General features: G+C 36.4%; 1 protein-coding gene across 1 annotated transcript; it reads right to left on the bottom strand.

The window, feature by feature from the left end:
• Positions 1-1,149: 1,149 nt before the first annotated feature.
• On the bottom strand, positions 1,150-24,432 carry LOC140141274 (bile acid-CoA:amino acid N-acyltransferase-like). The gene is made up of 7 exons (XM_072163086.1): positions 24,222-24,432; positions 23,181-23,438; positions 22,232-22,401; positions 19,062-19,178; positions 14,366-14,545; positions 11,587-11,788; positions 1,150-1,479 (listed from the first exon to the last, which is right to left on the bottom strand). Exons 1-7 carry the CDS (start codon positions 24,430-24,432, stop codon positions 1,268-1,270), a joined length of 1,350 nt encoding a protein of 449 aa, XP_072019187.1. The 3' UTR covers positions 1,150-1,267.
• Between the last annotated feature and the right edge of the window lie 1,164 nt (positions 24,433-25,596).

Below are 25,596 nucleotides of genomic sequence, written 5' to 3'. Positions count from 1 at the left end.
GTGTGTTTGAGATATGGTGTTGGGTGAGTTCGGTTGAGTATGAGCTACAGCTATTTATTAATTCTTTGATTGTACCTTTTAAAATTTTCATTGAGTATGTATTGTGCAATAATTCAAGGTTTTTTTATGTATTTTATTATTATTTGCATTTCTTTATATAAATTTGATTGTAATTATTGTAATTCACCATGCAATTCAGCCATTTTGGCTGCTATTTGAGTGTTTTAATAAATATACCTGAATATATAGATGTCAAAGCTTTGTTAATATAAAAAGCACAGTGATTAACATACCACAGATGTACTAAAGGTAACTCCCAACATGTCTACTACACCATCAAAACGCCAATTTAGTTCTTTCGACCAACTTTGCTAAATTTGCACCAAAAATGGTCAAAAATGCTAAACTTTAAAAAAAAATCATAAAAAAGCCCGATTTTCGCCCAAATTTCAAATATTTTTGGTGAAGTTGGTCAAAATTCAAAAAAAAAAAAAAACCTCTCCTAGATATTTTTATCTAGATTTTAAAAATCAATATAAAAAAACATTTTTGGCCCAAGAATTTTTTTGTTACGTTTTACGAAAAAGAAGTGGGTCAAAAATCGTTATTTTTGAGATTTTGGGCAAAAAATGGCATTTTGGCCAAAATTTGACCTCACAAATGAATTGATCAAGTCTTTGTCATTCTAAATATGTATACTTTTATATACGAGTACGTGTACATTACATCAACAATTATGCAGTTATGAGGCCCGAAAGTTGTCATAATTCCAGGGTTCAGACCAACCTTAATTGTCTGTCTGATATAATTGTGAAATACCGTATCAAAAGCTTTTTCAAAATCACTTAATCATGTTAATAACATTATAACTGGAATATTGACGATTTCAGTATAGCTAAGTAAATCATATACCACCCAAAAAAATTTCTCCAATCTGTCTGCCACAAAACCAGTTTGATCTTCATTAATAACAGTTGGTAAAACAGTTTTTAATACGGTTTGCAATACATGATGAAGCAAGTTGAGACATTCAATAATGATAGTGATCTCCATTATTCTCAATAAATTGTCTAGGTTTATTTCCTTTCGGCAAAAGAGAAATATATCCATGCTTTTGACTTTCTGACAAATCAACAATAACTTTTTTGTATCAACTTTAATATTTTGACGCAAAATGGTTGCCAGACCACCTTTTTTTGATTTCCACCAAGTCTCACGGGAAGACCCCTCTGGGGGCATTCTCACTGGAAGACCCTTTTTTTGGTGTCTAACGAAAGACCCCTAGTTCCGAACTGCTGTCCGCACATCCCGTCACTTCCAAAGTTGAGTCCCTCCCGTTATACTCTTTAGCATGCAGAGACTGAAGACTGGTTGTCTGTGACCCGACATATTTGTCAAGGAAATGGAGCAATTTTGGCCAATGATGTTCTTGCGCTCTTTGATGTTCTCTTAATGATCCACCCCATTCAATAACACCACCTGTGCAAATAAAGAAAGACTGGTCTGATTAATATGCAAGTAGAAGTGATGATGTAACAGGATTAACTACCATAGCAATAGATCCGGTCAGAAATTATCCGGAAACTTGCTCACTATAAACACTAGCCGTAATTTTATGGTGGTCCTTTCCCTATTCCGAAGGTCCGCCATTGCATTCCGAAGGTTCGCTATTCCGAAGGTTCTATTTTCCGAACGTGTAATTTTACCATTTTCTATTCCGAATGTAATTAAAGGTTCGCTATTCCGAAACAAGTCACCGTTAAAAAGAACCTATTTTAGATTTTGGAATGGAGAACGCTTTTTTCATATTCGGAATAGAGAACCTTTTTTAATATTCGGAGTAGAGAACATGGTGACTTATTTCGGAATAAAGAACCTTCTTTCGTTTTCGGAATAGAGAACCCATTTTTTCATATTCGGAATAGAGAACCTTTTCTGTTTTCGGAATAAAGAACCTTTGTAATAGAGAACCTTTTTAATTTTCGGAATAGTGAACCTTCGGAATAGCGAACCATCGGAATAGACCTTTTTCCCTCTATCCCACAATGCACTATTCCAGGGGGGTATGACGTAGTTCATCAACCTCATAGATCGTGTGCATCCGATGGTCTTTGCCAGGCCGTTGCAATTATTTTGTCTTAATATGGGCATACTGATTCCATATATGCGGATTATCGTAAAGGCCATCGATGTTACTAATCATGCAATTATTGAATACACGAGTGATGCAGTTACGGAGCGATGCAGAACATCTGTGTAAGAGATTTTGTGTTCGTTTTATTTTCAACTCCGAAAAAAAAGTGAAACGGACGCCGGTAAAATATCACTGCGTGTCCCGTCATCAGTTTTTCACCATTAGGTCTATAAAATGTATGCAAAGTTAGGTTTCAATAACAGGAAACTTTTTTGGGTGAATACACCATGTCCATAAGGCATAGAAATGTTGTTTTTGCCCCGAAAGGTATTAGTGACCGTGGCGCCATTATCATCATTATCGGGGATTCCTTTTTTGTGATGAAGGCACCAGTCGAAATGTCCGTATTCCAGAATGTGATGAACATAACTCTGTACTCCCCCGGGGAGATGATGTATTTTGCGACACTCATACCCCCCTGGAATAGTGCATGATGGGAAAGAGGGAAAAAGGTCTATAGCGAACCTTCGGAATAGCGAACCTTCGGAATAGCGAAGTTCGCCCATTTTATGTACCGCACATCGATATCCTTCTCAACCGAAGGGTATTAACGCGAGATATTTGCACTATAAACACGCGAGGATAAATTGTGTGCTGTATTTACGGAAGTAGCAGCTTCTTCATGATGCATAGGATGCTCGCAGGACATTAGGAACACTTCTCATCCCCAAGAGTTATCAAAACAGAAGCTACGTGTTCGAAGACATGATCATACTGTTGAATGGGCAGTTTATAGATCGCGCCAATTCCTCGTGTGGCCTCGGGGTCATTTCAAATGTTTGGTGCATATTTGTGCGCTAATTGTATCTCACTATAGACATTTTTCCCTCTTTCCCATCATGCACTATTCCAGGGGGTATGAGTGTCGCAAAATACATCATCTCCCCGGGGGAGTACAGAGTTATGTTCATTACATTCTGGAATACGGACATTTCGGCTGGTGCCTTCATCACAAAAAAGGAATCCCCGATAATCATGATAATGGCGCCACGATCACTAATACCTTTCGGGGGCAAAAAACAACATTTCTATGCCTTATGGGCATGGTGTCGTCGCCAAAAAAAGTTTCCTGTTATTAAAACCTAACTTTGTATACATTTTATAGACCTAATGGTGAAAAAATAATGACGGGACACGCAGTGATATTTTGTCGGCGTCCGTTTCCCTTTTTTTCGGAGATGAAAATAAAACGGTAAACAAAATCTCTTACACAGATTTCTGCATCGCTCCGTAACTACATCACTCGTGTATTCAATAATTGCATAATTAGTAACATCGATGGCCTTTACGATAATCCGCATATCAGTATGCCCATATTAAGACAAAATAATTGCAAAGGCCTGGCAAAGACCATCGGATGCACACGATCTATGAGGTTGATGAACTACGTCATACCCCCTGGAATAGTGCATTGTGGGATAGAGGTAAAAAGGTCTATAAACCGCAAGAGTTTTGTATAACACATTATTATTATATTAATTTTTTGAAATGAACTTTTCAACAAAAACCCATTTGGGTTGACAATTGGTATCCCAATATGATAATCTTCTTTTGTTTTATTTTATTTTATTTTCAAAAGGGATGCCAATTGTCAACCTAAATGTGTTTTTGTTAAAAAATTATTTTCAAAAATATATAAATAAATAATGTGTTGTATATATACAAGGACTCTCGTATACAGGTTGAGTCAAAAAGAAGTAAACTCATATTTGAGGGGCTGTAACTCGATATCTGTAAAGAATCTGCTAAAAATGAAAATACCACTGGAAAGAGCAAATTCTACACGTCTAAATAAAAGAAAGAATTGTTGCAATTGCTCACAGCAAACTTAAGTTATACTCATTTGAATACAACCACCCATTTTTGTAGCTGCACACGGTTTCACTTCCCAAGTAGGGGGCCTACCTATTATATTGATTGGTAAGGCGCGATATTCATATGCAAATAAAGTTCTGTGGCCCAGGTGTGGTTTCGATCAATAATATCATGTTAAAGGGCTCTTTTCAATAATGAATTTGACCTCATTGCACAACATTATAATAAAACGGACCAAATGACAACATGGCATCACAATTTACCGCACGGGAGCGCACGTGTCTGTCGACGATGTATCATGAAACTAAGAGTCCCACTGAAGTTCAGCGTCTTTTCGTCTCCAAGTTCCTACAGCTAACCGGGTTTTATTGTAAGGGAGCAGTATATATGAATGTGAACAAGCTCAATGTGCATGGGACACTAAGGAACAGATAGCCGGAAGCTTCAGGCAGACCACGAACTGCTAGATCAGAAGTGAACATTGCTAGAGTTAGACATGCGTTACAGCAAGACCAAAGATCAGCTCAATCCTTTACCCAACATTCCCCAATCAAGCTTCTACCGGATCGTTCGTAAAGACTTGAATTGGTATCCCTACAAACTATAGTACCGTCATGGACTTTGTTGAATATTAATTAAAAGCAAAAGTTGTCTTTTCAACAATAAATCCTGTTAGCACGTTGCTGATTCGTCGAAATTGAAATGAATGAAAATCAATCAGCAGTGTGCAGCTACAAAAATGGGTGGTTGTATTCAAATGAGTATAACTTTAGGTTGCTGTAAGCAATTGCAACAATTCTTTTGTTTATTTACACGTGTAGATTTTGCTCTTTTCAGTGGTATTTTTATTTTTAGCAGATTCTCTGCAGATCTCGAGTTACAGCCCCTCAAACATGAGTTTACTTCTTTTTGACTCAGCCTGTACGGTTTACTCAAAACTCGGTATATTCACTATAAACACTAAAAAAGGGAGCAGATGTGCGGTATAATTTCTATACGGTCAGAAATTATCCGGAAACTTGCTCACTATAAACACTAGCCCCCGGCACTAGCCGTATTTGTATGTACCGCACATCGATATCCTTCTCAACCGAAGGATATTGGCGCGAGATATTTGCACTATGCACACGATGATAAATTGTGTGCTGCATTACCGGAAGTAGCAGCTTTTTCATGATGCGTAGGATGCGCGCAGGACATTCAAAACGCTTCTCACCATGATCATACTGTTGAATGAGCTGTTTATAGCTCGCGCCAAAATATTGCAAATGTACGATCATTTTAGTTGGTATATATAATTTGTGCGGTAACTGTGTCTCACTATAAATAGCAAGAGTTTCGGTGTATACAATAGGATTGTCGTATACTTAAAACTTGGTATTATTCACTACATGTATAAACAAGCTGTCCCAGCCATGCTTTTTCAATTTAGCAACATAAATAATGACAAAAAGTTACTCACCGGGAAATAAAATAGTCAGTGGACATGGTAGAGGGATTTCCGAGACTATTAAATAATGAAAGACAAGAAGTAAGTAGTATTCAAACCATGTTCAATTGACCATTATGAATAGTGTGTACATGCTTTCAACGGTGCAAATATATGCACTTTCAAAGTATTTCATTTAAAGCATTACAAAATATGCCTCTTTTATACTATCGACTTTTCTCCCTTTCATAGCAAATAAATGACGTTTGCATTTCAGTTAACCGCAAATATACGTCTAGCCCTCTTCTTTTGTTCCATTATCTATTGTATTTCTTTTGTTAAAAAAGTCTGGTCAACTTTCGATTATATCAAGTAATGTGGACAGGTCAAGATAATCTTGGTCAGGTCAAAATAATCTTGGTCAGGTCAAGATAATCTTGGTCAGGTCAAGATAATCCTGGTCAGGTCAATAAATTTTGAACAAGAGAAGTACATGTTCGCATTTAGAAACACTGGCCACATTATTTGACTTTTTGGACATTTCAACAAACTTAAATTGCATCAAAGTACATTATGAAGTGATCAAACTATAGAGGGCTCTGAATTTTGCATTTATTTTGCAAGATCAGCATAAATTATTATGCAAGTTCATGCATATTATATTTAAATAAAGATGGTAAACAATGACACCAAGAACACCTCTATTGAATAATGCAAATTAGTTTGTATTAGGCCAAAAAAAAACAATGGGTTGTCTCAAAGCTCACGAGTTGTTTGAAAACAAATGCAAAATGCGATTTTTTTTTATTCTCGACCTTTTTCATGGTATTTGGAGAAAAAAATCTGATTTTCGCCAAATTTTTCTGGAAAAAGTAAAAAACAAACAAATTTTTGAAATATTTTTTTTTTTTTAAATCTCATGATTTTACAAATGCGCGCGAGCTTTGAGAAAAACCTTTTTTTTAGCCTTATGTCTCTTAAAGGTCCGTAACCCGATCGCCAGCATCATCCCCCCGATTTTTTTCATTGTTGATGAGGTTTTGGTATCACATTACTATCCTGAAATTTGACGCTCCAAGTCGATGTATTTCCGGAGTTTGTAAATACAAAAAATTACTTCGGATTTCTGGGGAGGGAATTAATTGCGAATCAACAGTCTCCTCAACAGCTACTTTGGTTTCGCGTTATACACATTCTGTGAAAAAAGCGAACCACACTAACTGCTGAGGAGACGGTGCGGCGTATTTAATAATTAATTTCCACGATGGACATCGGGGGCGGTTTAGCTCAATTGGTTAGCGCGTTATGCTGTTACCCGCGAGATACCCGGTTCAAAACCCGGTATCAGAGGTTTTTTTGCTCTCCATTTTAACCCAAACTTTTTATATTCATTTGAAATGTACATATTGCAAGGGAAATATATTTTGTTTCCTTTTTTTCTGAAACGGTACGAAAAAAAACACAAATATTTTCTGTTCAATACGGTACGGGCCGGGCGTTGTACAGCATGTCAGCATTCGTCATACGAACGGGAATTGTTGTTGTTGCTTGCCTGCCCAGAATGCAATTCACGTATACCAAGGTATTGGATTGCAAATTTGGCTATTTATTCACATTTACGCTGCAAATGCTCTCGTTTTTCACAAAGCAGCATAAAGGGGCGATATTTGATATTATTATGTAATTTTAAAGACAATCGATATCCAAAACCAATAGGGTTATCCCCTTTAACATAAGCCTGCATAATTAGGACGAGGGTGTCAATCTACCTTTGTCCCCCCCCCTCTCCCAACAATGCAGATTCCGACAAATTAGGTTACAAAACAAGAGTCATGTGGTCTTACATCAGTTCAATCAAGGATATTTTGTGCACCTAAAATGCAGTACATTACAGGCCACAAGACTAGATGTAGGAAACCTACAACAATCCGCGGCCTAACCCCAACCAAAATAGGTCGAGGAGTGTACCCAGGAATATGCGGTGATTTGGTTCAGGACATTTATTAAATAAGTATATTAAAGATAAAAGGATCTTTCATGTCCTTTCAGGTAGATTGAGGTAGATTGAGGAATAAAAATGGTATTTTCAGGATATTGACTGTATAAACATCTTCCCAAAGTGAATTAAAAAAATAAATAAACGTAAAGAGACCAAACCGTGGATCACTGCATGTATCATAAAATCAATGAATTTAAAAACCAGAAATAAACTTTATAAAATCTATTTAATTCACCCAAGTGAAAAAATAAATTAATAAAATATGCATCCTATAGAAATAAATTAACACACATAATTAGGCTCCAGGAGGGGCCGGCCAAGATTGGCTGAATTTTGACGTTGTCATTGGTTTTACACGTAAACACAAAAATGTCTCAAATTATTCCAAAACTGTACGTATGTTATTAAGCACTATTTTATCAGTCTAAATCCGTTGAGGTTCGCCAGTGAACCTCATTGTAAGTACTGTTTTTTGAATGTTTTGTATGAATAACGCACGGTATGTTTATGCAGAGAAGATGTAAAAGAAGGAGATAGATCCAGCTATCCTCAAACAAAATATGTGTGTTGCCGCTCATTCAAAAGCAATCACGCTATTTAGGTTTAACAATAAAATACAACAAAAGGGTTCGAACCCATGACGGGTGTGATACACAAGTTGCTGCTTACTGGTTTTAGGGAAAGGTCAGTGTCTGTATACCATCAATACCATGCATACCATGCATGCAGATCCTAACATCAAGTTTATTTCAAATAAAATATGACCGAAGTTCCATGGCAAATAATAATTTTGCACGCTTGGTTACGCTTTCAACCTCTACGATTTATGATACAGACTATTTTCAATTATCAAAATATCTTTATTAGGTTTGCAGGAAATGACAGGAAAATACATTAAAACAATAAAATATAGATGATCAAAAATCATCCCGTTTCTAACAAAATCCTAAAACACTCTCCTAAATAATTAATATGTATTCCAAAATGGGCGGATTTTTTGGAATCTTTACAAAACTACATTTCTTTCTTATAGTATCCACGTGCGGTATCCCTGCAGAGCAACATCAGGTACTTAACACACACGTGTCATACTTTCAAGGAATTATCTATAGAAACATTGGATATGGTTTCAATTCTGGAATGAAAATTAATCAACCGTAGTCGGCAAGGTACATCACATCAAAGGCTACTTTCAAGTAGATGTGTAACTACTTGAGAATAAAGGACTATGAATAGGTGCGACAGGATAACCTACGGGATTATCTCAAGGATATAATTCCGTTCTTCCTCCTTCTTTTTCAACTTTCCTGGTTTATGATATATACCTAAAATTTTCCCCCATTGTGTATCACGGTTCGCGTGGTCTAATGGTAATGGGTCTCGCCTGCGGTGCATAGGGTCCCGAGATCGAGTCCCGCTCACTCCCGGCTATAATTTTTTTTTTTTTTTTTTTTATTTTGAATCCAAAAATATTTATTTTATGTGAAAATTTATACATTCACTGAGAAATATATTTTGTGCATTTTTTTTCTGTAACGGGGCCAATAGAGCTAAAAACACAACTCAGCACGGGGCGTCCAATGTTCAGGCAGTGTTGCCGTCATATTGTCTGTTTTGTTTACGATATTGGCTGTTGCCACAGTGAATAATGTAGTCCACCATCGTCTGATTAGGCTCGGACTCGACTGGGAGGTCAATTGTTGACTTCGCCACGCCTTTGTGCTTCTTTCACTGCTTGTAAGGTACCGGCAACACTGACTGAGCGAGATGTGTTCAATCTGTGGTTCAAATGTAGACTGCGGAACTCAGTCCTCAATGATAGTCAGTCATTTATCTTTTGGTCGTTATATGACTTTCATTTGAGGGACTGAGTTGTTATGATATATCTTCCGAGGTGCAATTTCAGACAATAGCTGGGGATTAGTGGGGCAGAGGTTATCTATGATCCTTTCATGACCAGTCAAGTCTGCCAAGGACACTCGGCATGAATTGAAAGACCATGTCAACTCTCGACAAAATAATGCATGCATGTCAAAGGTCATACGACACCAATTTGTGTTTGTTATGCTCCTCGAAATTAGTACCTTAACGTCTATATATGTCTGGTTCAAATGAGGGTTTCTTTTGGGGTAAACTAGATGTGTGTGTACGATATTCCTTGCATACCGCATAAATTATATACCAACTAACATTACCGTACAGTACATCTTCAATGACCGTCCGACATTAATGAGGTCACATTAAAATACTTTGGATGTGTAAATTATTGTGTCGCGTCAAACAGCCTCTCCGACAGTATGATCATGGCGAACCTACATGTAGCTTCTGTTTTGATAACTCTTGGGGTGAGATTTGTTACAAATGTCTTGCGCGCATCCAACGCATCATAAAAAAAGGCTGCTACTTCCGGTAATACAGCACACAATTCAGTTATCCTCGGTGTGTTTAGTGCAAAATCGCGCCAATATCTTCTTCTTTACGGCTCAACACTCCAGGTGGAGAAGGATGAGAAGGATATCGATCGATGTATGGTGCATACAAATATGGCTAGTGTTTATAGTGAGCAAGTTTCCGGATAATTTCTGACCGGATAGAAATTATACGGCAATTTACCGTACATCTGATCCCACTATAAAACACACTGATTGTGTGACGGGAATATGAATCTATGAAATACAACGGTCAGTCAATGTATCAATTCTGTGGCCTCATGCATGAACCTGATATCCCACAATTTCACAATTTTTGAGTTGTAGTCATGGACGTGTAGAGTAACACGATATCTATCTTTGCTAAGAAAAAAACAAAACAAACAATAACAACAACAACAGCCTGGATAACCAAACTTTTAAGCTATAGAGTACAGTATTATTTTTATCACATAGGTTCATGCACTAAGTAAAAACTTTAAATTAATTTTTCTCAGTTTAATGTCTGTGTGAAATATCCGGTTCATGAATGGGGCCACAGAAATTTAGCACAATATGGGTCAAGTTTTGACACCAGATTCTGCATCTCAGATTCTGTAAATGCCAGGAGCTTCCGAGGGAATTCGCCCCATGGACTTCACAATGTTGGGCACGCGCTATGTGCTTCGTCTTAAAATTCTACAACAAAATCCACACATTTATACGCATTTGAGTGACAAAAGGGAGAGTTTCAAAAGTTTCAAGTTTCAAGGCGACTTTCGATGGAAATTTGTTACGGCCTCACGGTTGTTTGATGGGATCATTTATTAGATTTTCAAACAAAACATGTATAAGCAAATTTTAGGCTTAAACAGCTAAAAGTGATATCGTGTTAACATGGTTAATGTAACTTTATTAGTATCATTCACTTTTAGAGTATTTTTAAAGGCTTTTTCGGATATAAAATGTATCTATTAATGCCAAAATTGGTGGCGCTATTTAGTTACTGGAAATTACCCTTTCAAGCTTTTAATACAAATAATTCCTTTTATTGTTTGATAAAATATGTTTATAAAATGTCCTTGTTGCTTGTTTCACCTATTGCAGCTGTTTTAATGGCGGTATTAATCACCTAACCCTTGCAAATAAAGAAATATGATTTAGGATAAATAGCGCCATCTATAGTTTGCATTTAGTTAATAATGAAGCCAATTCTATATACATCAAACAGCCGTGCGCGCCTTATTGCAGCAGATGAATGCTCACTACGTGTTCAATATACATTTATGCTTCGAGGCGGGGAAAGAAAAGTCAATGTAAATTTTTCTCACTTTTGAAAATCTCTTTTTATTAAATTAAATGCTATAGCTTGGAGAAATAAAGTTGTATCGTGCACAATGAGGTATCAAAATACACAGATCAAAATTCCCCACCTATCAACTACTATATTTGGTATATTAATGGTTTTTTTTATAGAAATATCCTTGAGTGTTTGGAGACTTTTTGTGCGCAGTATATTACATTTTATAAAATAGCCTAAGCTGAGTAACATTATTGACCACAATGGCCTCGTCCCACTGGCATAGTTCAATAACCTCAATTAAACAATCATAGTGTAAAATTTGCCTCAAATTGCGCAATATGAGTTTTTGTACCCAAATTTCCAAACGTCATTCAATAAATGTACAAATGTATTGGGGTTAAAGAAATTCGCCCGGATAGATGAGCATGTTGTACTTACCAACATCTTGGAAATATGATACCAAAGTAACGGGTGCATAGGGTGGCTCAATTAAATGTCCACATCCTGGATATCTCACTATTTCATAATTGTTACACCCTAATGCTTTCAATCGCCTCTCCATTACGTCTGTGGAGTTCTGTGTACGTGCGATCTTATCATCCATCCCCACAAAGAATAAGAGTTGCTGGGCTTTCTCAAACTGAAATAGAAGGAGATTTAGAGGTTCATGAGAACTACCTGCCGATTGGCCATAAAGATGTTTTCATTATCAATTGGCCAATCAGCAACATTGCTAGAATAATTTCACCACACAAAAAATTGTGGTGAATAATTTGCAAAGCTCCATTCTGATTGGTGATTAAAGTGAAGATATCATGTAATTGACCAATCAGAGGCACTGTTAGATCGGCAGGTAGTGCTCAGGGGGTTAAAAGGCTCACAGTGATATTTTACCTATTGACCAAGTACCAAAATACTATTTCTCTACTGGATTCGCACCCAAGACTGCGTTGTACCTTTTTCAAGAATGCACCAAAGCACAGCCAAATGTTTAAGGAGCTACCATGCGAGCTACCATATTGTTATCATGAATAATCGGAAAAAATCTTGTGTTCATATTGTTAACAGATTTTTTTGTGATGAGTTTGCAAGAAGCGCTTTTAGCAACTTAAATTAGACATGCTAGACAATTCATATTAGGTGTCAAGGATACTTGGGTTGAATAAAAGTGAAAAATGTACATATTACCCAATTTGCAAATTTATTGTCCACCATCTTGGATTTTTGGGTGTCGGATTTCAAAAGAGTCCAGGTACACAACAAAACATGCTAGAAACCTGATTCTCTTTTTAAATGATAAATAATAAGCAAACTTAAAAAATGTTGGGAGTTAGATTTTTAATAAAATAACTTCCTAATGGAATCTAAAATAAAGAAAAACATGGATTTTTTGCACTCAATAGCGCCATCTATAATTTGAATTTACAATTTCCTAAGGAAAATGTAAAATAGTCTCTACTTATTTTCTATAATAGAATAACTTTTTATTTTTTCCATAATACAATTACTAATCAATATTTGCTATAGTGCCATAAGCACTACTAATCTAGTGCATCTCCATGTTTGTTACAACCTCCTTGTGACCAACAAACCACTCGAATGATAAAAGGGAGACATTTTGCTTCAGTCGCTTACACATGACTTCCTTTTGATCGCCTAGTGATACACATGTCGCGAGTTCAAGCGTAAAGACGCTGTTGGTGCAGTAACCAATCAAACGTTTTTAAGTTAAAGTAAATCAGAGCAAGAAAACCAATCAATATATCGTAAAACCCCGTCTACAAGCATATAGTGTGCTTCTGATGAAAGCTACATTAATCCAGTCGCCATTATGGAATTTGAGCAAATAAATTATAGATCCAAGCATATACAAACAAGTATTATTTTAAGACCGATCTATTGTATTGGTATATTAACGCTTGCTTCGAATTAATTAAGCTTTTATTAAAAACACTATATATGCTTGTAGACGGGGTTTTACGGTAGTGAAGTTGACGTCGAAGACGACGTAAACTTGCAAACTTCATTTCACAAACTCTGTAATAGAAAATTTAGTCCAACATTGCTTGGTTTCACTTAAGGTGGCCCAAGCGCGTAGAATTTGTTCGTATACTTATTTTAATATTATTTTCGTAATACATCTGGGTGTATTCCTTATACATTTGGGTGTATTCCTAATACATTTTGGTGTATTCTTATTCTTAATACATTTGGGTGTATTCCTACTACATTTGGATGTATTCTTAATACATTTGGGTATATTCTTAATACATTTGGGTGTATTCTTAATACATTTGGATGTATTCCTAATACATTTGGATGTATTCCTAATACATTTGGGTGTATTCCTAAAACATTTAGGTGTATTCCTAAAACATTTGGGTGTATTCTTTATACATTTGGAGTCAAGATTTTAAGCAAAATCATTAAATCAAGATTTAAAGAATTGTGTTTTCACCAGATTTTACTACAGGCTTCTGTGGAAAAAATATTAGAATGTTTCTTAAACTCTTCCGTAATTTAAAAAGAGCTATTGTTGTATACTTTGAAATAGTAAAATAAATGTGGTTTCCGGAATACCACAAAAAAACACGCAAATTTGACAAATGTAAGTAAAATTTTCCACTCCGATGGGATTGTTTCACAATTCTTCTCTGGACGGATCTATGACTCGGACTTGAGCACAAAACGATTCGGGCTTGGTTCGGACTCGGATACAAAATATTAGCCTAAAAAGGGTCATTGTTTGACCAATTACATGTGAACATGCGTCCCATGTTTTTAGCACATCCCCGTATGGTCATCTGTATTTGGTACTGAGTAACACAGGCCTAAAAAACCCCGACCCTAACTTTTTTTTAAATAAATAAATTTAAAAAAAGAAGAAAAAAAGTTTTAGAACCATTATCAAACGAAATTTAGAGCTTAAAAAGTAAAAAAAAAAAGATTCCCGACCTATCTACCCTAAAAAATTTTATGTTACGCCAATCAGCTGCGCAAATATACGACTTTATCCTATACACTACAGTAATAAGTACAGTAAGCAAAATAATCGAGGAACCAGTGAAGTTCACCGCTTCTTAAATTCTCAACCAATTCCAACAAATAAGGTCTTAAATCAAAGCTTAAGAGTACAGGTATTGGCTGCTTGTTTTAATTTTGACATATTATATATACAGGGTTACCTTAATTTTTTGGCTTACTGTATTATACTCACATCAATTAAAGCTTCTGGTGGCGCTGTTTCTAATGGGTCTATCATATCATACATATTAATGAGGCCTTCTTCAGTCATCTTCATTCTCGAGTAGTCCATACTGAAATAAATAATAGGTTTACATTGATGATAAAGTATTGAATTGTCATTATCAGGGTCCGTCGATTTTATTGATGTTCTCTGATGAAGAAGTCGGTTTTATTATCACTGTCAAGGCCTATCGATTTTATGGTGCAAAATCACACCAAATTTGCCCTTTTCCATGCAATTTGATTTTTTAGTTCCCAATTTTCAAACTTTAAACATGTTAAATGGTCTAGATAATGATGCGAGCGGAGCGAGCAGGAAATTTTGCATATTTGAACGTTTCTGTAGTGTTTCTTAAGCCTCTTTTTTAGAGCGTGTTATTTAAAAGGTGCCACGTAAGTGTGTGCCAAACATTGCTTGCCCCCTCTCGGCCTGCCAAATATTGCTTTCCGCCTCTCAGCTTACCAAAATATCTTTGCCCCACTCCACACTTTACCATAAAGCCGTGTCGTATCGAATGAGGTATTAAATACGCAGAACAAAATTCTCTATCTGTCGACTAATATGTTGTAATTTAGTTTTAGTGTCTTTAAGAAATGACTTTTGTTTTAAGTATTCGGATACTTTTTTACGCAGCATATGACATTGGTATTGTTGTAACAGAGCTATATTGTCAAGTGAAGCGTCAACTCAAGTAACCAAAAAGTCGCCAAGCGTCACTAACTCCAAAATGAAATCTTTTCCCTCACGCATATGATATCGACAGCCTGCTACGATAATTAGCTATAATTGAGAACAAATTATTGAGAACAAAGTACAAAATATAGTTCAAGCATGCATTTAAACATTATTAAAAACCAATCTCATTGCACAAGAACAAATGATAATGTGACACATTAAAGGGAATAATCAGAAATAATCAGGGTGATTACGTAACTGATGTATGCTTGAAACATATCTTGTACTTTGTTCTCAAAATTACAAAAAAAAGACTTAGTCAATTATCGTAACAGGGTGACGATATGTGACCGTTCACCACGTAAACGCTCGTAAAGTCGGCCACTGGTCATTGTTTTCTACCGTAACCCACCACTTTAACAGGATTTAGCCAAAGCAAATAAATACTAGAGCCATTTACGTATTATAGACATGAGTAGAAGCTTATTATCCTCTTGAACAATAGGATTAATGATTGGTTTAAAAGATGTTTGACTGGCACTAGCAAAATGAAAAACATGAAAGCATCAACTCAGAATACAATTTGCCGACTTTACGAGCTGTTTGTGGTGAACGGACACACAACTACATATCACTTACCCCAAATATGGAATGTCTCTTCCCTATGACATTGGTACCATTAAATTCGCACTACTACCTGAGATACTAACACATGCGCTGATCTGAAAAAGAAGTAAAATATCGTCACTGGGCGGGGAAAACCTCATATGTAATTCTGGCCCTTAAACATGGATATAGCCTTGTAGGTGTAGACTTTATGTTGAAGAGTTTGCTTCATCCATGTTCAAGGGCCTAAAGTACATGCAGAAACACTTCATATTTACTTTTGGCCCTTGAAAATGGATAAAGCCTTGTAGGTGTAGACTTTATATTGAATGCTTTGCTCCATCCATGTTCAAGGGCAAAAAGTACATATGAGGTTTTCCCCGCCCAGTGACAATAGAAATGCTCATGTGTAACCACATTTACAAAAACAAAGACAAAAACAAAACAAATTGGCTTCAACAAAAAGGGGAGATCTGGGGGAATATAGACAGTACGACGGCGGCTAAATAATAATAATAATAACAATGTGAATTTTTAATTTGCACATCTAAATCAATGGCGCTCAAGGATACGACGAGTAACTATTTGTTTTCATGACATTCGAAAAGACTGCATTAAAATCGCTGAAATTGATCAAGTTATATAGCCAAAAAAGTACTTTGATGCTTCAAAATGGTACATTTTCTCTCATTATATGACATTTTTGTTGTAATAGTACCAATATTAATACGCACGGCTTCGGTTTTTAGTAAATATTCGCCCTATCATATTGTAACTTTCAGCTTCGAGGGCGCACTGTCATTTTAAGGTGTTTACGGTTCAGTGCGTTAAAACAAGAAAAGTCTCAGGTCAACCTATGTTGAATTTTTGATCATTTGGCATCTAAATCATATAGTTTCACCTGATATCAGTGGCATTGAACTGTGAGAGTTCTGAATATGAGAAAATTCCACCCGAAATTAGGCATTTTCCCATTGAAACCCGTGTAATACATAAGTGGTATTTAACCTCAAGGCGCGATGCAGAGATTATCTTACACTACAAAATAAAATTAATTTACATTACAAATTAAAGGGGCATTTCGTGATCCACAGCCTCATCCCCCCCCCACCTTTCTTTAAAAAAGTAGAGATTTTTATATCACTGGAAACCTCTGGCTACATAATGTTTATGTACAAAATATTTCTTGCAGATTAATTCGTTTTGCAAAGATATCGTGAAATTTGAATTTCGTTCTGGTGCACCAGAACGAAATTACAACGCATTGTCTATCGGAGCAGTGTAATACACATAATCATGCATAACTTGCAAACGCAAAATCGGAATCAACTGATATTTTGGGAATAAGCTTCTTTTCGTGGGTATGTACTGAAAAATGTCATAAAAAGAGGATGCTAGGATCACGAAATCCTCCTTTAAGGGAAGGGGTATGAACGTTTGGACAGTATTTATTGTGGGACATTAGAGCACATCAGACATATCGAATTGCATTCTGAATACGAAGAATGTCCTTCTGATATCAAATAATTTTGATTTTTGAAATTCGCAATGTAATACACATTTTATGGCAAATCATTAAAAATTGATATTTTGATATTTAACAGTACTCGAAGTAAACTTTATAAATCTGATGATTTCTACCTAAAGTGTATGTAGGTGGGATGAAAAGCCGACGATCAATTGAAAATTTAGACCTTTCGTATTGAAGATATGGATTTTTCCCAAAACACCCAAAAAATTAGGTCTTTTTGGGGAAAAAATCCATATCTTCAATATGAAAGTTCAAAATGTTCAATTGATCGTCGGCTCTTCCTCCCAGCTACATACACTTTAAGAACATATCATTAAATTTATAAAAATTTACTTCGAGGACTGTTATAGCTCCAAAATGTGAAAAATAGCAAATTTTAATAATTTGTCATAAAATTTGTATTATATCGTGAATTTCATAAAATGAAAATTATTTGATATCAGAAAGACATTCTTCGTATTCAGAATGCAATTCGATAGGTCTGATGTGCTCTCATGTCCCGCAAAAAATGCGGTCGAAACGCTCATTCCAGTTCCCTTAATCTACACATGAACAACAATCAATAAGTGAGCAAAAATATGGTGATGCACATCAATAGAATGCTTCTTTCATTAAATGAGTTTTTAAAGAACTTTTAAACTGTGCTAAAGATGTACTTAATTTAATGTGGGTTGGCAGAGTATTCCAGATACGTGATGAAGTAAATTGAAAAAGCCCTGTCCCCCATGAATGCTTTGAACGAGGTTCGCAGAGAGGTGATATGTCGCTGGAACGGAGCATACGAGGAGGGTTAGTAGGTCTATATGGCTGGAGGAGACAATCGATGTATTCTGGCGCCAGATTATTTAGATATTTAAAAACAATAAGCAACAGTTTGTACACTATTCTGTAACCAACCGGCAGCCAATGTAACTCTCTTAAAACTGGAGTGAGATCGCTTTCTATTTACCAAGTGACCAAGCGCGCAGCAGTATTCCGAATACGGCGCTGTGAACAATAAAACTGAACAATTTGTTCGCTTCCGGTAACTTTTACCGGTGTGACCTCTGCTGTTACGTAACAAAATGTTGAAAATAACTTTCAAAAATGGAAATCTAGACATCGATTACATACTAATCAATACCAACTTTAACAGAATCAGGCATAAAATAATGATTGTTGATGAAAATATTGATTTTCCGCCCCCCCACACATACACACAAAGACCCCTGTCAAAAAACTTGTTTTGGCCGGCACCAACTCATTGTTTAGCCGATTTGGATGAAAATGCTCAGGAGATCATACTACATCAAATAAGCTGGTTCCATAAGAAATTTGAAACAAGTATCCTTAACCCACCACAATTGAAAATATCGATGCAACACGTTTCCGCCACTGACCACCCCTTTGTCTTGAAAATTGATGTTTGGAGACCGCTAAACACGTAGCATGCATTCCGCATTCTTTCACAAAACAACATCTGTTTTAACACATTCTGTCAAATAAGTGTACATACACCAATAATATCCCACCTTGGAATAACCATGGACGAAAAAGATAATAGACAACGTACAAGCAGTCAAAGTCTCAGTATCACCCGATAACGAGGGCCAATTGTTCCATGAAATGCGACAGGCAAAACTGTTACGCACTTTACCGCGTATTTTTACGATCTATCGCGTAATCGCGAAAGCACGCAACGCTCTATCGCGTATATGCGAAGGCACGTAAACGCTAGCATAATTTTTAGACATGGCACGTTCGAACAATAATATTGGCCCTCATGAATATGCGAGAATTCACAGCATACAATGCACGGGACTTTGACTGTTGATACATGGTCTGTAGTACTAGTAGTCTGTGGGAATAACTCACTTTTTCAGGGAACTCTGTTGCCATGCGCCCTGCTGTTACCGTTCCATATGATACTGCGCACACACCAATACCACCTGGCTGAACAAAAGATTGGCTTTGGAGCCAATCAGTGGCTTCCTGAATCATGAAACAACAAAAATGCATCTTGATAGGATATTGATTATCTTAAAAATGTGTATCGTAGTGACCCATTCACTGTTTTATATAGAACAGTGATACCACGAAGAAGCTTTATTTGCTCTGGTAAGACCTATACTGGAGTACTGTACTCCAGTTTCTATAAGCATTTCTTCACCTGTTGTCAATTTGAAGCCATCCCCATCAGACGGATCTGAGTTAATAAGCCCAATCGCCATTCTAACTTCGGGTTTTTGAGAGCAGTTTTGGGACACTTTGACATATCGGGAAAATTGACGTAATTATTATTAATGTTCTTATTATTGTCGTAATGTTGATCATTAAAAATACTAAATAATTAATTTATAAAATACTATATTTTTTTATATTTGTTTTAATAATTGTAAAACATTTTAGATTATATTTTGTGCGTACAAAAATTCAATATTTCTGAATTTTCTGAAAGGTCAAAGGACAAAGTGTCCCAAAACTGCAAAAACTGTCCTACAATGCATTGCAAACTTCCAATGCCGATTTGGCTTATTCTACAAGCATTTCTACACCTGTTGTCTTACTCCTGCTTGGGCTTCATGCTCACAATTTGAAGTCATCCCCATCTGAGGGAATTGAGTTAATTCTACAAGCATTTCTACACCTGTTATCTTACTCCTGCTTGGGCTTCATGCTCACAATTTGAAGTCATCCCCATCAGAGGGAACTGATTTAATTTTACAAGCATTTCTACACCTGTTATCTTACTCCTGCTTGGGCTTCATGCTCACAATTTGAAGCCATCCCCATCAGAGGGAATTGAGTTAATTTTACAAGCATTTCTACACCTGTTATCTTACTCCTGCTTGGGCTTCATGCTCACAATTTGAAGTCATCCCCATCTGAGGGAATTGAGTTAATTCTACAAGCATTTCTACACCTGTTATCTTACTCCTGCTTGGGCTTCATGCTCACAATTTGAAGTCATCCCCATCTGAGGGAATTGAGTTAATTTTACAAGCATTTCTACACCTGTTATCTTACTCCTGCTTGGGCTTCATGCTCACAATTTGAAGTCATCCCCATCTGGGGAATTGAGTTAATTTTACAAGCATTTCTACACCTGTTATCTTACTCCTGCTTGGGCTTCATGCTCACAATTTGAAGCCATCCCCATCAGAGGGAATTGAGTTAATTTTACAAGCATTTCTACACCTGTTATCTTACTCCTGCTTGGGCTTCATGCTCACAATTTGAAGTCATCCCCATCTGAGGGAATTGAGTTAATTCTACAAGCATTTCTACACCTGTTATCTTACTCCTGCTTGGGCTTCATGCTCACAATTTGAAGTCATCCCCATCTGAGGGAATTGAGTTAATTTTACAAGCATTTCTACACCTGTTATCTTACTCCTGCTTGGGCTTCATGCTCACAATTTGAAGTCTTCCCCATCAGAGGAATTGAGTTAATTTTACAAGCATTTCTACACCTGTTATCTTACTCCTGCTTGGGCTTCATGCTCACAATTTGAAGTCATCCCCATCTGAGGGAATTGAGTTAATTTTACAAGCATTTCTACACCTGTTATCTTACTCCTGCTTGGGCTTCATGCTCACAATTTGAAGTCTTCCCCATCAGAGGGAATTGAGTTAATTTTACAAGCATTTCTACACCTGTTATCTTACTCCTGCTTGGGCTTCATGCTCACAATTTGAAGTCTTCCCCCTCAGAGGGAACTGATTTAATTTTACAAGCATTTCTACACCTGTTATCTTACTCCTGCTTGGGCTTCATGCTCACAATTTGAAGCCATCCCCATCAGAGGGAATTGAGTTAATTCTACAAGCATTTCTACACCTGTTATCTTACTCCTGCTTGGGCTTCATGCTCACAATTTGAAGTCTTCCCCATCTGAGGGAATTGAGTTAATTTTACAAGCATTTCTACACCTGTTATCTTACTCCTACTTGGGCTTCATGCTCACAATTTGAAGTCTTCCCCATCAGAGGGAATTGAGTTAATTTTACAAGCATTTCTACACCTGTTATCTTACTCCTGCTTGGGCTTCATGCTCACAATTTGAAGTCATCCCCATCTGAGGGAATTGAGTTAATTCTACAAGCATTTCTACACCTGTTATCTTACTCCTGCTTGGGCTTCATGCTCACAATTTGAAGTCTTCCCCATCAGAGGGAATTGAGTTAATTTTACAAGCATTTCTACACCTGTTATCTTACTCCTGCTTGGGCTTCATGCTCACAATTTGACGTCTTCCCCATCAGAGGGAATTGAGTTAATTTTACAAGCATTTCTACACCTGTTATCTTACTCCTGCTTGGGCTTCATGCTCACAATTTGAAGTCTTCCCCATCAGAGGGAATTGAGTTAATTTTACAAGCATTTCTACACCTGTTATCTTACTCCTACTTGGGCTTCATGCTCACAATTTGAAGTCTTCCCCATCAGAGGGAATTGAGTTAATTTTACAAGCATTTCTACACCTGTTATCTTACTCCTGCTTGGGCTTCATGCTCACAATTTGAAGTCTTCCCCATCTGAGGGAATTGAGTTAATTTTACAAGCATTTCTACACCTGTTGTCTTAATACTACAGAATAATGATAATAATAATAATAATATACGGCGCTTACTATAGCGCAATACCAAACATGTTCATTGCGCTTTACAAAATAAGAACTTATACACAACATGATCTTATGCAACAAGCAATATTAAAAAGTACACACAAAAAAACCCAGATTAATACAAATGTGTCTTGAGCGAGCGTTTGAAAATGTCAACAGATGGAAAAGATCTTATTGAGAGTGGTATGTTATTCCAGAGGCGTGAGCCGAAGACACTGAAGGAGCCATCACCGATACATTTCTGAGATCTTGGAATGGTAAGGCGGCTCTGGTCTTTTGATGAGCGTAGACCGTCCCGTGACCCCGGGCCCGTGACGGTTTGTGGGTTTGTACGCATTCCTCAAGGTAGATTGGTGATAGACCATTCAATATCTTGTAGATATGAAGAAGAACTTTGAATTGAATAAACAAACTCACCTCAAAATACTCGAGTTCATCGTGACGATGAAAACTTGGTAAATCCTCATATCTGTAGTATGGCAAAGCATAAGCAACAAAGCCTCTAGATGCTAACAATGCAGCACGGAATTCTAGTAGCCCACCAGGGGTGCCAAACATGTCTATCACACCTTTGAACGGTCCTGGTCCTGTGTATGTATATTTTAAAGAATATGACAGTGGAAAGGAAAGGAAAGGAAAGGAAAGGAAAGGAAAGGAAAGGAAAGGAAAGGAAAGGAAAGGAAAGGAAAGGAAAGGAAAGGAAAGGAAAGGAAAGGAAAGGAAAGGAAAGGAAAGGAAAGGAAAGGAAAGGAAAGGAAAGGAAAGGAAAGGAAAGGAAAGGAAAGGAAAGGAAAGGAAAGGAAAGGAAAGGAAAGGAAAGGAAAGGAAAGGAAAGGAAAGGAAAGGAAAGGAAAGGAAGGAAAGGAAAGGAAAGGAAAGGAAAGGAAAGGAAAGAAAGAAAGAAAGAAAGAAAGAAAGAAAGAAAGAAAGAAAGAAAGAAAAAGAGAGAAAGAAAGAAATACAAAGGAAGAAAGAAAGAAAGAAAGAAAGAAAGAAAGAAAGAAAGAAAGAAAGAACGAAAGAAAGAAAGAAAAAAAAAGAAAGAAAAAAGAAAGAGAAAGAGAGAAAGAAAGAAAAAAAGAACGAAGAAAAAAAGAAAGAAAGAAAGAAAGAAAGAAAGAAAGAAAAAGAAGAAAGAAATAAAAAAGAAGAAAGAAAGAAAGAAAGAAAGAAAGAGAAAGAAAGAAAGAAAGAAAGAGAGAGAGAAGAAAGAAAGAAAGAAAGAAAACAGAAAGAAAAAAAGGGAAAGAAAGAAAAAGAAAGAAAGAAGAAAGAAAGAGAGAGAGAGAGAAAGAAAGAATGAATGAAAGAAAGAAATACGAAGGAAGGAAGGAAGGAAAGTATTGACATAAGCTGAAATACTGACCTTTAGGTTTGAATACTTTTCCTCTCACTCTTCCAGATCTCACTTTAATTATTTCAACGCCAGGTCTCATATACGTCTTCTGGATCTGTGTTTTAGCTATAGGAGCATCAGTTTGTAATGCTGATATATCTAAATGTCCTTTATGTACTGAAAGTGTTATTTGCATTGGCGTTGTGACATCTTTCTTCACGAATCGTAATCCAAATTTCTGTCCAGGCGATGGTGTCATACTCCAAAACAGACCCATTGGCTCTACGTCTGTGAACAAGGATAAAAAAGAATTGTAACTTTTCATGTGCATATGTAGAATCAGCATGAAAAATGCATTAAAATGAGTACAAACACGACTAGTATTGGTTCAGTAGTTCTTTAGATAATGCATGAAATGTTAAGAAAATATCTGAAACTTGGCTACGGCTAGCACGCAGAGAGCATTAAGGTATCCCATTTCTAGTAGTAAAGTAGGTAATGGACCCAATACACACATAGTGTATATGGAAAACACTGTGACAATACGTAGTGTATTGTCACGGTGAAGACCGTGCTTGGAAGCGTATGCTGTATGCTAGCATACGTATGGTCACGAGGTGTATCCCGTTGTCAAAATACCACGTACTATAGTACAGTAATAGCGCCCTCTCATGGTCATAATTCACTTTAAAACGTAGTGAAGAAATATTTTAGGTAATATAATAGAACAAATAAACACAATCGCTTTACACGTGAATGCATCAACCAATCATTTCCTGTCAACTGGATCTATTATTTGGCTAATTGATTTACCTTTCGCATTTATTAAATTTCGGTACTGAATTAATTCAAATCAATAATTATTGACAGCAATGGATGTTCTAAAATGTATTTTGGGGCATTCAGATTAATTATTTTTAATTGTCGTCTGCAATCGCTATCGCCCTGATATGTATAAATGCAAAAGCGACGAGCGCAAAATTCGGCGATTGCTCGTCGCTTTCCAAAAGCGGTGCATCGCAATCGCTCAGCGATCTAGTATAATTTCAGCTTGCGACTTTGTGAACAAACCTGTATAAGTTCCACCAAGCGATGGATTCTGCTCCATAGAAATCTCTCCATTACCATCCACCATAAAATGACCATGTGCCTCAAAATGTAGTCCTGGCTCGGGAAGGAATGACCTTACAGTAACCTTTGACCCTGGGTCAAATCCAGAAAGTTTGATTTGGACCTCCTCATCCATGAGGCTAGTAGTAGGTGCTGCATAGACGGTGGTCATGGTTCGATGCACAAAATTACACGATTGGTCTGTAAAAAAGTAAGAATAAAAATATTGCGGGGTTTAATTTAAAAGCATTAAAATATTATTAAGGATAGACTAGGTATTGTTGGTCGAAGCAACCAAAAATATCGATTTTCATTATTGAAAAATAAAACTTTGATGCGTTTCAAAAGTTCATTATTCAAATCAGATAATTTGAAAACTTGCTTGATTTACTGTTGTTAATGAGTTATGTACGTTTTACAGGAGTGTTGTTGTTTCAGCCCTCTTTGCAACATAACCCAAGAACCACAGGACCTACAAAAGTATATCTGTGATATTTGGACTCTTCTACACACTCGCTATGAAATGATCAGTGCAATTTTTGCCAAAGCTTACTACCATTTGAAAGACGATGTGAACTACCAAATCGCAACAGTTTAAAATAGTTACTACCATTTAATAAGTTCAATCTAAATACAAAAAAAACAGTCCACAAGAAAACCTTCGAGTCAATTCTTAACATCATGAACATGAGAGATTTAGAATATTGAACATGCACATTACTTGAGAATATTGAAAATGCACAGAACTTTGTAACGGTACTATAATTGAAGATTAAGTTAATAAAAAATTCCTTTAAAAGGAATAGGGCGGGCAAATGAAAAATTGTCAAGAAAAATGAAAGAATGAGTAACCCTTCACAATCAAAAACAGGGAAAATATGACACAACATCGATTTCCAATGGGGAATAACACAAAACGTATAAACAAATTAAAAGAATTTTTAACTTTGTACGTTTATGTTATTCCCCCATTGGATGTTGTTTCATATTTTCCCTGATTTTAATCTTATCCATTGCTAGTGTGACACTGTTGTATCCGTTTGGATCCATCATTTGGTTCCCTGCTGGTCAGTTGGAACATATTTTCCCTGTTTTTATATTAACCCTTCACATCATAACAGAAAACGTTTTATATTAGCATTTTATATAAAACATTGTTATAAAAGTTTTGTAGATAATAGCTATTTACAACATTTTCGAAATCATACCTAGAGGTTTTTTTTTATCATCAGATAGGAAGACTTCTGCTCATCTTCTCTGGTGAGACAACATGTCTGGGCTATCTTTCCATATCAAAATTTCAAAATCTGTCATATCTATTTCCTCTATATATTGT

This window comes from Amphiura filiformis, chromosome 2 (genome assembly GCF_039555335.1).
Source record: "Amphiura filiformis chromosome 2, Afil_fr2py, whole genome shotgun sequence".
Taxonomy (NCBI): Eukaryota; Metazoa; Echinodermata; class Ophiuroidea; order Amphilepidida; family Amphiuridae; genus Amphiura; species Amphiura filiformis.
The sequence above is the reverse complement of the archived record's forward strand: the minus strand, read 5'-3'. Positions and strand labels throughout refer to the sequence as shown.